General features: G+C 39.3%; 2 protein-coding genes across 3 annotated transcripts in view; one reads left to right on the top strand and one right to left on the bottom strand.

The window, feature by feature from the left end:
- The window catches only part of kntc1 (kinetochore associated 1), a 30,015-nt gene extending 22,347 nt beyond the window's left edge, over positions 1 to 7,668 (top strand). For both annotated transcript variants that reach the window (XM_080051709.1, XM_080051708.1), the window contains exons 57-62: positions 4,064 to 4,127; positions 4,606 to 4,735; positions 4,856 to 4,945; positions 5,349 to 5,503; positions 7,292 to 7,383; positions 7,553 to 7,668. In XM_080051709.1, the coding sequence (XP_079907835.1) occupies positions 4,064 to 4,127; positions 4,606 to 4,735; positions 4,856 to 4,945; positions 5,349 to 5,503; positions 7,292 to 7,373 (521 nt within the window). In that variant the 3' untranslated portion in view covers positions 7,374 to 7,383; positions 7,553 to 7,668. The remainder of the gene's footprint in view (positions 1 to 4,063; positions 4,128 to 4,605; positions 4,736 to 4,855; positions 4,946 to 5,348; positions 5,504 to 7,291; positions 7,384 to 7,552) is intronic.
- Positions 7,669 to 10,498: 2,830 nt separating this feature from the next.
- Positions 10,499 to 11,440, bottom strand: LOC307256238 (hydroxycarboxylic acid receptor 2-like; the record flags this gene model as incomplete). Its single annotated transcript, XM_080035142.1, has 1 exon — positions 10,499 to 11,440. One exon carries the CDS (start codon positions 11,438 to 11,440, stop codon positions 10,499 to 10,501), a length of 942 nt encoding a protein of 313 aa, XP_079891268.1.
- Positions 11,441 to 14,066: the final 2,626 nt, after the last annotated feature.

The raw sequence follows: 14,066 nt of genomic DNA, 5'->3' as shown, positions 1-14,066 counted from the left end.
TTGAATAATTGATTCCGATTTGGCTAAAAGGTTATGTATTCAAATCTTCTGCTGTTAAGTTTTGATCTATTTAAATGTTCGGGTTTATGAACTTGAAGGCCAGAAAGTGACCTGTTTCCTTTGTATCAAATTTCAGTTCTTAACTTTTGTACCCCTGCAGGCTAAAGAAAACAAAAAAATATATAGTTTTTTGTGTCTTTTGTCTTCCGTTATGCCAGTGTAATGGGAAAATTAAGCAACAATGATATGGTTGTATAGCATCAGGTTTATTTCAATCATACAGCAAGGATCTCCGCGGAGAGGTCACTAATACAATCACATGTTAGTATGTTGCAAGAGTGACAAATTCTTCCTTAAAACGTCATGTATTTAAGGGACATTTGCTCCCCAGGGGGGGAGGCGTCTAACAGTAGTCGGAGGACAGACAGGCTGAGAGGCAGACAGTTCTAATGTACATAACTTAACCATAGGAGGAGTTTGGGCATAGGACAATAGGAGAGCAGACAGAGTAATTGTGCATAAGTTAAACATAGGCGTGGTTGTCCTAGTGGTCTGATTGGGACACTCACATTTGAGGAATCTACATTCCAGTTTTTAGAGTTTTACAAACAACATGCAATATATCCAATTATACTTATAAGTCTATATAAAACAATGGTTAAGTAAGCATTCCAATATCTGAGTCCAGAGATATATCATATGCAAAATCTGCTACCACACCAGTGTTATATGACATTCAGCACCTAGTATAGGGGAGAATGGGGTAAATTGTCACACGGGTTGGTTGTCACAATCGTTATATCTCGGAACCAGAAGGCGCTGTCTGTGAAATTTTGGTATGTAAATATCCACAATTGGGGTCAGAGGTCACCTACATAGTCTTCCTTGGAGTTAGACTGCTGAATTTGAGGTGAGAGGACTGTTTGTGTTTTTCATGTCAAATTGAAAATATTTAGCTCCTCAGTATTTTTCTTCTAGGCTTTTACACAATGGGTTTATAACAAAACACTTGTTACCCATAAAAAGTGTGAAGGGTAAACTATAGTTTAGATTGTGGTTAGCAAGCTAATTAGTTGTCAGATGGTTGTTGGCCTTGATGCTAGCAAGAAATTCAAGTTGGGGTTGGTCGTCACATTTTTTGGGGGGTTGGTTGTCACATGTTATCCAAAGGCTGCAGCCAGAAAAGGAACACAATAACGAAATAAATTGTCAAGCTGTGTCCTCACTGACACCCCAGAGAAGGAGAGAATAGAGCAGGAAAAGGCAGCTAGCATGCAAAAGAAAAAAAGGCAACAAAATCAAAACAACCCAGTGCATCCCAAACTAGACCAGCTGCCAAGGCTACAGTAAGTTACACTCAACAAAAATATAAACGCAACACTTTTGTTTTTGCTCTCATTTTTCATGAGATGGACTTAAAGATCTAAAATTCATTCCAGATACACAATATTACTAGCCTGGCATTCCCAGACCTGCCACTAGGCGCTGGCAAATTAAATTTGCTGCGCGTGTTGGTCTGGACACGCTCCGTTGAAGCTTATCAAGAAAGCCAGAAATCTGGCGGGCGCGCCAGAGCCCCTTATATGGTACTCTGGGGAGGACGTAACCGGATGACGACAGTGACGTGCATGCGACGTCAAAGCCGTGATAGTAAACATCAGAGATGGCTGCGGATATGTTGTGTGAATTTGAGACTGGTTTGGCCTCGACCCTTAACGATTTGGAAGACGGCACTCAAATCTTTCATTAGCAAGTAATTGGAATGTTCTATTTTGCCGACCGACAACGGCAAACGTTTAATTTAACAGTTTAACAGCTGTTCGCTAAACAAAAGGGGCTTACGTCGCCTTGTGCATCGCTCTGATTGGTTGTAGTGCTATCCAACTGCGTGCAGTGGCATTTGAAATGCACGAGTAGGAGCCGCCCCTTGAGTTGGAAATGACTATTGATCGTCGCCAGACCCTCTATCAGGATATAAAGATATCAGGGTCTGGATTTCCAGGCTACAATATTACCATTTATCTCAAACATTGTTCACAAATCTGTCTAAATGTGTGATAGTGAGCACTTCTGCTTTGCTGAGATAATCCATCCCACCTCACAGGTGTGCCACATCAAGATGCTGATCTGACATCATGATTAGTGCACAGGTGTGCCTTAGACTGTCCACAATAAAAGGCCACTCTGAAATGTGCATTTTTTTGCTTTATTGGGGGTCTGGGGACTCAGAACCAGTCAGTATCTGGTGTGACCACCATTTGCCTCATGCAGTGCAACACATCTTCTTCGCATAGAGTTTATCAGATTGTCAATTGTGGCCTGTGGAATGTTGGTCCACTCCTCTTCAATGGCTGTGCGAAGTTGCTGGATATTAGTGGGAAGTGGTGCACGCTGTCGTATACGCCGGTCAAGCACATCCCAAACATGCTCAATGGGTGACATGTCCGGTGAGTATGCTGGCCATGCAAGAACTGGGACATTTTCAGCTTCCAAGAATTGTGTACAGATCCTTGCAACATGGGGCCGTGCATTATCTTGCTGAAACGTGAGGTGATGTTCATGGATGTATGGCACAACAATGGGCCTCAAGATCTCATCACGGTATCTCTGTGCATTCAAAATGCCATCAATAAAATGCACCTGTGTTCTTCGTCCATAACAGATGCCTGCCCATACCATAACCCCACCACCACCATGGGCCACTCGATCCACAACATTGACATCAGCAAAGTGCTCACCCACACGACGCCACACACGCTGTCTGCCATCTGCCCTGAACAATGTAAACCGAGATTCATCCGTGAAGAGAACACCTCTCCAACGTGCCAGACGCCATCGAATGTGAGCATTTGCCCACTCAAGTCTGTTACGGTGACGAGCTGGAGTCAGGTCAAGACCCCGATGAGGACGACGACCATGCAGTTGAGCTTCCCTGAGACGGTTTCTGACAGTTTGTGCAGAAATTGTTTGGTTATGCAAACCAATTGTTTCAGCAGCTGTCTCAGTGGCTGGTCTCAGACGATCTTGGAGGTGAACCTGCTGGATGTGGAGGTCCTGGGCTGGTGTGGTTACACGTGGTCTGCGGTTGTGAGGCCGGTTGGATGTACTGCCATATTCTCTGAAACGCCTTTGGAGACGGCTTATGGTGGAGAAATGAACATTCAATGCACGAGCAACAGATCTGGTTGACATTCCTGCTGTCAACATGCCAATTGCACGCTCCCTCAATGCTTGTGGCATCTGTGGCATTTTGCTGTGAGACAAAACTGCACATTTCAGGGTGGCCTTTTATTGTGGACAGTCTAAGGCACACCTGTGCACTAATCATGATGTCAGATCAGCATCTTGATGTGGCACACCTGTGAGGTGGGATGGATTATCTCAGCAAAGTAGAAGTGCTCACTATCACACATTTAGACAGATTTGTGAACAATGTTTGAGAGAAATGGTAATATTGTGTATTTTGAATGAATTTTAGATCTTTAAGTCCATCTCATGAAAAATGGGAGCAAAAACAAAAGTGTTGCGTTTATATTTTTGTTGAGTGTATGTAGGCCTATTTGTCAACTTGACAATGCAATTACACGTTCAAATTTTGTTCTGCTTTCTCGTCTTCTTTTTAAGATTATTCCCATTAAGACAACATTGTGACAAACAACCCCATAGTGTGTGACAACCGACCCCTTGATGGGGTTGGTTGTCACAATGTGTAAGGGTGTCTTTGACAATTAATTTCTTCTTTATTACAATAAGATAGAAAAAGTGAGGGGTACACATTTCAAGCCAACACCTTAAGCTTCAATTTAATGTAGGAATGACTATTGAAAGATGTTTAGGTGATGAGCAATTCTCACTAGAGTAAAAAGTGTGCCTACTTACCCCGTTCTCCCCTACACATGCTGTAGATTTTCTAATTTGCTTGACATTGAATCCCTGGTGTAAGAACTTTTAGGTTTTGTAAACAAATATACATACAAACATAGAGGGCAATTGTTACTATTCATTTTACGATGCCTCACCACTTTGCACCTCCTCACTGACATATCTGTTCTCTTGCTGACAGCTTCTGTACCGCTGAGCCCTGATCAACAGGCAATGCTCTACAGGACCTTTGTTCTCCTCCTCAAGTACGTTTGACTTATTTTCAACCACCAACTGCTTTGCATTCTAGGACTGCCATTGCTAGAATATGAACATTTAATACATGTGTAATAGATTTAAAAGCATACTAAGTGATCTCCAGCGAACGTTTGTTTATGTTTATACTCACCTCGGCAATAGTTGACGCTCAGAGCGAGTGGCCGGGCCGTTCCATGAAACGTGATCCGCGATGTCCTGGCCGCGGTTAGTTCAAACATAATGAGATGGCTTTTTAAATCACCGTTAGCTGTTGCCAGGTGTAAAGACCGACTTTTTTTCAGCGTGCACACACAAAGCACATGTAGCGGATGGTGAGTAGATATTAGCTGATTTTGACAAAAGTGTTCTAGATTAAATCGCTTAGTATGCCTTTAAATGTTGTATTTTCTGCTGTCATGATGACCTTTAAGCCATATTCTTTTGATGTTTATTCTGACTGTACTGCCACTCGCCTTTCTTCCCAAGGTGCCCTTTCCTGTTGAATCTGGACCTGATAGGAATTGCCAATCGCTTCGCACAGTTCAATCTGCCAGCCTTTGCCCTGGGAACTCTCATTCTCATCCCCTGTGCTAATAAAAAGGCTCAGCAAATCCAGGTGAGTACATCCATGTCAATACAACATGTGAGAAGGAACAGTTTGGAAGATCTTTATCTTTTGAGGCCTTAATTACAATCACATTGTCATGACCATCACTTTGATCTTTGCTTTTTCCAGGGCTTCCTGTCTGTCTGTAACCCATTGGCTGTCCTTGAGCAGGTGGAGGAGCTCATGAACACCGGTGAATTGGCTGGAATTCCCTCACAGGTAAGACAACTTAATTGAGTGACATAATGCCTTGGGCACTTTAGTTTTAACTGTTATTTCAGCTTCTTTATATATTTTTGTTTAGATTGCAACTTGAACAGGTTTTCCGCCGAACATTTTCTGTGGCTAGCACTCGTGCATTTCTCTTCAGAAATATATCAGACATTGGTTTCAGTTCTGGGTATCAGCCCTAGCAAAGAGCTGTTATTAAGGAAACTATGTACGACAGGTCTGATGGTGTGAAGATATTAAGGTGTTGGACAAACGTGCAGAAAAACGTTTTCAATGTTTCCTTGTAGAAAAAAAGGGATGTATGTCTTGTTGAAACATATTTGTATTTTTTTGCCCTTTTCCTGTTGATCATATTATGTTGTATTACATTATTACCTCAATGTTTCCTCAGATCAGGGAGATTGTTTTAACTTTCATCAACCAAAATGGACAGTTCCAGAAACTGCTGAAGACCAAACACTTCAAGCACCTGAAGCAGCTTGTTGTGACGAGTGGCCAACCTAAACAAGTGAAAGAATTGGTGGACTACCTGGTCAGCCAGAACTGGTAAAAAACAGTTTTTTTCTATACCTCAAATGTCACAGAAAAGCAACATAAACATAGGTAATTGAAGTGAATCAACCTTGGCACTTATTAACACATGGAGCACGAGGACTCCACTATGTTGTACAGTTAAGGTGACTTTAAGGTTCTTAAAAACACAACATAGTATACACAATTGTGTCTCTTTAAAATGGGATTTGACCGCAACAGAACAGGCAACAGTTTGTGAAGATGGGTGAATACGTGTCAGCTTGTTTGGACATTGCTTGTGGGGTCCCCCAGGGGTCAGTGTTAGGGCCAATTCTTTTTATTCTCTACATAAATGACATATGTAAAACATCAAATATTTTACAATTTGTGTTATTTGCAGATGACACAAATATTTTTTGTACGGGAGAGGACTTGCAGCAGCTTCTGGAGTCAATTACATCTGAAATGAGCAAATTAAAAAGGTGGTTTGACAATAATAAATTATTATTGAATTTAAGCAAAACAAAAATCATGTTGTTTGGAAATTGTAATTTAAATAGTGATGTAAATGTCAAGATAGATGGTGTTAATATTGAAAGAGTGTATGTAAATAAATTCCTGGGTGTGACAATAGATCACAAGCTATGCTGGAAACCTCACATAAAACATGTTAAATCTAAACTGTCACGAAGCATCTCAGTCCTGGGTAAAGCAAAGCATATATTGGATCACAAATCATTGCATACTCTTTACTGCTCAATGATCTTACCTTATTTAAATTACTATGTGGAGGTCTGGGGGACCACTTACAAAAGCTCACTGCAACCACTAGTCACACTTCAAAAACGAGCCATAAGAATAATCAATAAAGCTGGATATTATGATCACACCAACCTCCTCTTTTCATATTCCCGTATCATAAAGTTCAATGACCTGGTTGAATATCAAGTTGCACAAATCATGTTCAAAGCTAGAAATAAACTGCTACCAGGTAACATACAAAAACTTTTCTTTGACCGAGAGGGGGGTTACAATTTGAGGCAACAGTTAAACTTTAAGACACTGGCGGTACGCACGACTTTAAAATGTCATTGCATCTCAATTGGGGGTGTGAAACTGTGGAATGGGATGAGCACGGAGCTAAAGCAATGTCCAAACATGATCCAGTTTAAAAAAAGGTTCAAAGCAATGATTTTCATAAGGTACAGGGATGAGGGTGTGAAGTAAGAGGGTAATTATAATTATATGGATATATATATATATACTGATTGTATAGATATGTATGTATATATGGATATATTGATTGTTTATAAATATAAATATAGATATATGCATTATATAAATATATAAAATATAAAAAATGTTTAGTATATTAAGTTGTATGTAATTGGCAAATATAGTATCGCCAATAGTACAGAGAATATAGATAAGAGAAGCGAATATAATTGTTGTTTTTGTTTTTATTTTATTTTTTATTTTTTTTTATTTTTTTTATTTAATAAATATTTAGATTTTTAATTTTTTTTTAAGGAAAGGGGTAGGATTAAATAAGTGTATACTTCTTCCTGCTCCTTTTCAGGGATATTTATTGTATTTCCATGCTTTTCATTTTCATTTTGTTTTGTATGTGGATGTCTGAAATAAACTAAATCAAAATCAAAAAAAAAAAACGCGGGCTGGAATCGAACCTGGGTCCGCTGCTGGCCGAGGCCCATGGGGGGGACGCCCTACCAACTGAGCTAAGGGCGCCCCCTTAGTTTGACCAATTTCAAACATTGGATTTGAGTTGTTCATGTTAGATTATTTTTATCTGCTCCTCAGTCAGGATGATGCTGACTCACTCACTCATGAGTACATGAAACACAGAGAGCAGCACGCTGACAAACGGCTCAACTTTACCTAGCTGCCTGAAGGTAAATTTAGTCTGGGATACAATGGAGACTCAACTGCACCAAGAGATTAATATGGGTTTGATGAAACTGAAAGAAAAAAAAAACGTTTTAGTTGTATTCATCTTGTTGGTATAGATTGTACACATTTTTTCTAGCACAACAGACCTGTAATTGTTCATTTGTTTTTCAGGAGTTCCTCAAAAAGGAAAATGGAGTTTCGGAATGAAGTCACACTACTTCTGCCGCTGTATTTATGTATTCTTACTCGGTTCGTTTTGGGCTGAGATGCAACATTTGCACTTGACATCTATCGTTCTATTCTATTGTTCATTTTATAGTTGAATAAAACCTTTTGATTATCGATTGTGTGGAAAAATCTTTGAAAATGAATTGTGTATTTTCAGCAAGCTATTAATCTGCATCTTTTTATATTACCTCCCAGCATGTTTATAAAAATATGTAATGCTTAAGTTGATAAATAAATGTCTACCACTTTAAAAGGCTTAAATTGTAATTAACTCATGTTGGTGAGATAAAATAACCTACATGTCCAAAATATTCTAGGAAAAAGTATGGCAGCACTTTATAATACAGCCCCCGTTTGATGGTGTAACTTCCTGGTAGGAATTCAACTTTAGTTCAATGAGGCATTGACATAACTTTGTTTTGGTGCATACTCAAATGAATGGAAGTTTGCAACTGCTTTGTCTGCAACCACCATTTTCTTACTTTAGTTTATTATGTTTCTTTCACTTTGCAAAATATCCAAATCCTTGCAATAACTTGACTCCATATTGAGAATCCAAATTCAAGGTGTTCTTTGACTGAGTAAAAGGAGATCCCTTTACTCTGTCAAACAAGTACACAATTGATATTTGCAAACTGCAAAAGCCACACCACAACAGAAAAAGCCACAATGTCGCTATGTGACTTTACATTCATCTGACTGAATATCAGAAATATAAAAATATAAACACAATGAACAACATTGCTCATTTGTGATAGTCAGAGTCAGTGAAATGAATCAGTTATCTAGCAACAATGTTTCAATGACCCTACCACTCAAACTCCTCAATCTTCTGTCTTCAAACTCCTTAATCATCAAATATCATCCTCAAACTTTGGGCCCATCGGTCGACATAAAAAAAAAAAGTCCCCCAGCAACCCAGGCCAATAATAGTCAGAATAGCTCACTTCCGTTGTGGGTTTTGCATTCTTGCTGTGGCTTTTGCAGCTCTGCTTGTGTTGACCCTTCTGGGCCACTGTAGGCAAACACACTGAGCCTTGAGAAGAAGAACACCTCTTTACTGAACCTTTTAAGATAAGATCAAGACCTCTCCTGCTGGCTTTACTCCCACCCATGGAGGAATATTCCTATAAGTTTTAAAGGATATGCAGCTCTGCATTTTTTCATTGTGGGTGACACTCAAACTTGGTCAACTTTCAAAGTAAATTTGGTAAAGGATGATCAGTGAGTGCACAAAGGTACAAAAGGCTCAGGGAGTTGATAGGGTATTGAATGAATAGCACGTCTTGTACATCTTACCCAGGGGGCAAACTGATTTTATGGGCATGGGCTGTTGTAAAAGGTTGTTCACCAGAAATTATATCTAGGACCTTCATGGATCCTCGGTGGACAATCCTGCTGGAAAGCTACAGAGGGCGGAAATAGAAAATCGGAACCACAGTTTAATGCGAGAGTAAAATTGAAAATGTTTAACTTAAATATATCATCATGAAGCTTTGCCAGTTGATTACTGGCATTAAAACAATACTTTTCTGTATTGAAGTTTTTTTCAAAAATGTTGAATATATATATGCAAACGATTTTCTATTTCCGCCCCTTGTAACTTTCCAGCAGGTAGTTGAGCAGGTAATCCACCCATGGTGTGATCCTTGAAGGTCCTAGATTTAATTTCTGGTGAACAAACTTTTTACAACAGCCCATGCCTGTTTTCCAAAAAAAGGTGGTTTTGCCCCCTGGGTATCTAGAAGATGCTCTTCATGTTTGATTTATAGGTAGACAAAGGCCTAAATATAGGTACAATAAACATCTGGGACACATGGAATGAATCAACCAGTGTGAGCTGATGTCCTGTTCAAATTCACTTGAATATTAAAGGGTGATGATTGCTAGATGTGAATCTGTATTTCCATGTCATAGTCTCTTGTTTTTGTCTTTGGTGTTATGTTGAAATGGCAACAAATTTAAACTCAGCTCAAAATAACATGTTTTTTAAATGATCTTCCCCATTTGGGTTTGCATTAGACATTTACAGACCATTTCATCCGCAGATATCTGAGATGTGTAGCTTCTGTATAATTATGGCTACATAATCTTGAGTGTTACTGAGCCATGTGCAGGAGTTCTTGCAGCAATAGCGTGCAAGTATTAGAATATGAATCCTCAATTTATTATTGTAGTGTCTTATGTGTTTTGAGTCTTTATTTTGAAGGGCTTGTATGCACTCATGTTAATTTGATTTAGTCAAATGAAATAATCCAGGAAAATGTCAAACTCAACAATGAAAAAAGTATTTCTTGTTCACATGGAAGACTGCATGAGTTTTTAGCTAAAGAAAAAATTGATTTCCATAATGACTTATCATTATGTTAGATCACATAATGGAGAAGCTATCATATATTATGAGATCTTTTTATGGTAATTATGGTTTTCCATGTTAATGCTATGTTTTCCAAAAAAAAAAGACAAGATTACATTTTATTCTTAAAAGGCAATAGAGACCACAACAACAAAACTGGGTATATTAGGGAGTTTTATTTTATTCCAGGTGTACTTCAGTCTCTGTTGAAGTTGGACAAATATTCACTGAATTACTGAATACAAATACTTCATGGCTTTACAATAACAAAACATGTTTTTTAAAGCACAGTAACTATTTAAATGTAAAATAACAGTAGCGCATGTTGTGTGTAAAGGCGTTTCTTTTTAAACTGCAGTCAATATATACTGGTCTGGATCAATGAGAAATTAAAAATAGTCACAACCTGTTGGCTGTGGCACTAACAGGACAACTTTAGGATACCCATATCAAGTTTTAGCTTTGGAGCTGGATCCATCTCAGTGATCTCCTTAGTTATGGCTTTGTAATCCCATATGGCTGAGTGTCTGGGATCACACTTCTCTGTGATTTCTATCTGTACCTTCAGTACTCTCTGCTTGGCGCAGATGAAGAGCTTTCCTGCAGATGTCCTTGAAGGCAGGGCTGGAGAAGTAGTAGACCACAGGATCCAACATGCTGTTGAGATAGGTCAAGCTAATGGTGATGTAAAAGGCTGTGGTCAGGTCTTCAAAGTCAGTGCAGATTTGAGATTCGGGGAGGGTGCCGGACACTCTTAGGGTCTTGATCATAATCAGCAGCTGCATAATGTTGCTTGGGAGGAAGCAAATGATGAACAGCACCGCCACCACTGAGATTAAGCACAGAGCCTTCCTAATCTTTGCATTTTTGGCCAACTGCCTCCGTCTCAGGTGGCCAATAATGTGGATTGTGCAGTATAGAATCACAAACAGAGGCACAAAGAAGGAAAGGGTAAACCCAAGCTTATGCCAGTTCAGATTTCTGCGGGGATCAATCATGAAGCTCTCGCAGTATGTGTTGGTGTGTTTCAAAGAGAAGACATTGACTGTCAATAAGATGGTGAGAAACCAAACAGCAAGTGCTCCACACATGGCTTTGGGCACACTCAAGGAGTTGATTGAATGATGGGGATGCACCACACGCATGTACCTGTCCACAGCAATGGCCATCAAGAAGAAGATACTTCCGCTGCGGTTCATCGCCAACATGAAGAGGCAGATGTTGCACAGAGGTTCTCCAAACTTCCACTTGATCCCAGAGATGTAGTAGCTGGCGCGGAAAGGCAAAGCCATGTTGAGCAGGAAATCAGCCATTGCCAGGTTGAAGACCAACACCGTGCTGCTCTTCCATGGCTTCAGGTGGAAGCAGAGGATCCAGAGAGCCAAACCATTTCCAATGACTCCCAAAACAAACTCTGTCACTAACAGGGGAGGGAGCACACTGATCAGCGTAGTTCCAGTGAAGTTGCAAGGCATGTTGACTCACGCCTTGCTGGCTGCAGATCAAATAAATAACCCCTCGAGCACTGTCAGCATTATTTAAAGGGAAACGTCTAAACAAGAATTTAAAAAAAAAGGCATTTGCGGTTTGGTCATTTACAAGAAGCCACAGGGGTTTTGTCACAGCAGGTGTGAACACAGGCAAGAGGACTCATTAGCACGACTCGAAGGCAAAACAAGAAGGTTAAAAAAATAATAAACAGGGCTGGGTATGCAGGTGGTCATCCAGGAAAAAGGCAAACAATTCCGACGAGGCAAAAAGCTAAGCCAGGTAAACTTTAAGAGATCAAAAAATAAATAGCACTAAATGGTAGAAGAAAAATCATTGGAACACTTGACATGTACAAGGAAAAAACGAACTGGCCCAGAGAGGAAAGAGCACACACACTAAAAACACTATGAGGAGCATGATGAGGGAAGACAGACAATCACACAGGTGGGAAACACACAAGGACAGGAAGTGAATAATCTGAATAACAAAGTAAGACAGGAAATTACTATATGAAAATAAATTAAAACGTAAGAGCAGGGCGAGGCATGGCATGGCAGATTCTGCTTCTCCTCAAATGTTAACACTGAATAAGTTGTATTCATTGCCCAAAATGTGAATTAATCTAAAGGCTCAAAATGGTGGAATAATTACATCAGTGCGGCTTAAAATTCCCTTGCATGTGGGAATCTTTTCGATTTCGACCCTAAATGCTATACAATCAACAATGAGTTGCATTGCATTCACCTTAACATGGGCATAGTACACCTTTTTGCAGAAGGAAAATAAATAATTTAACTTTCTTGCTGTGAGAAAAGACAGCAGCAGCTTCAATAAGCTTAAATATGTGGCTTATTGAACTTGCTGTCTTTACTCACGGCAAAAACAAAATGACACCCTACTGGTGTTACCCACCATTCTCTAACCACAGTTTGACCTGGCAAAAGCTCAACTCACTGTGTGCAAAGAGCTATAACTGTTAGACATCTCAGTATACCAGCATGGTGGTCTTGAAACAGTAGAATTATAGTACAGTAGTAGTATAGTAGTAGTTATAATATATAATACTGTTTTCTGTTGTGTGGGAATGTATTAATGTACATTTTGTGATGTGATTTTTATAAGTAATCATTAGCAGTCTCAATTAATCATGTTAAACTGGCCTCTGGTGTGGGAAGAATGAATTGGCTCATTCATAAACAATAATCAGAAGCTACAATTGGCTGAAATTGGTTATGAGGAAGCTCACACTCGCAGTTTGTGAACCTCTGCTGCAGCCTAGTGGATAATATTTGAAAATGCTGCTTTTGCCATTGCTTTGGAGACTGCACCATGTTAAGCATTTTTCTCGGAGTCAATACAAAACATATCATAGGGAGTCATGTAGTCAAGGCTGTGTGACTAATAGCCTACAGATACTCTATGATGTGCTTTGGGAGATGCCATTGCTAAGAACTTACTGAATGAACAGCATTTTTTCACATGAAAGCAATTCAAATGAAAAAAATCCAAAAAGGAAAGAGGCAACTGTAGGCGAAAAAACTTTTCACCGCTGCTTTTTTATTTCTGTGAATAGACCAATGCAAGTGGGCACTGAGCTATTCTCACATGCTTGTCAGTTGTAATGTCATTCCAGTAGTCACTATCTTTGCACATGTCAGTGCTGTCACCCATTGTGATTGATACATGGATGTGAGTTGAACCTTGTCAGTTCACAGGCTGGTTGAAAGTGTATGTACCTGTTTGCTGTGTGCCAGCGTGGAAAAATGTGAAAGAGCTGGTTAAGCCTGCAGGGCAAAAAAAAAACGTCCTTTTGTTCCCTTCTCCTGTTGTCCCATCCGCCCTTGTTTTCCCTTCATCTGCATACTTGGGAACAAAACATCATGGTCATTACTCCACCCGACACAGCGAACATGAAATTCCAGTCCTTCCACCTTGAGGAGGACTGAAATGTAGACAGAACTGACAGTTATAAACAAGTGAGGAGTTTTCTTATTGCAGTCTATTATGACACTGTTGCTCTTGGTGACACGCCAAGGAGCTGCACCTGAGCTACAAAAAGTAGAGGGTAAACAAAACTAGTTTAGCAACTAATAATAAACATAGTTGGCATGGTGCAAAATAAAAAATATATACAGTATAAACAATAATGTTTGACTTTTGACCGTATGACTGCTAGACTTTGTATCTCTAAACTTTGAATGGATTTGTTTCTAAAAGTTTTGGCTGAAAATGTGAATTGATAAAACATAAGGAAGGAAGCAGCAGTTCAGAAAAAAAACAGACCATCGTACATACCTCAGGTGACATGATCTGTCAGACAGGTTCAGTGAAGTTGGACAAAATATGAGACACTCCATGGTAAAAAAGAAGAAGAAAAGAAATTTAAAAAATACTACTTAATGGAGGACAGAAATAAATTGAATTGAGTGTAAAATCCATGATCAACCCCCCCCCCCCTTTCTTTTAACTGTTTATTTGTGTTCCTTATGTTATTTAGTTGCTGCTTGTTTTTTTGTTGCTGTTGTTTTTTTCATGTCTATTTGTACACATTTTTGTATGAAAGATTATTATTTTTTGTATGATGTATTTTGATTTAATTTGAACCCGGAG

The sequence above is a fragment of the Ammodytes marinus genome (genome assembly GCF_949987685.1).
Source record: "Ammodytes marinus genome assembly, chromosome: 2".
NCBI lineage: Eukaryota > Metazoa > Chordata > Actinopteri > Uranoscopiformes > Ammodytidae > Ammodytes > Ammodytes marinus.
Note: the sequence above shows the minus strand (reverse complement) of the source record. Positions and strands in the feature narration are given on the sequence as shown.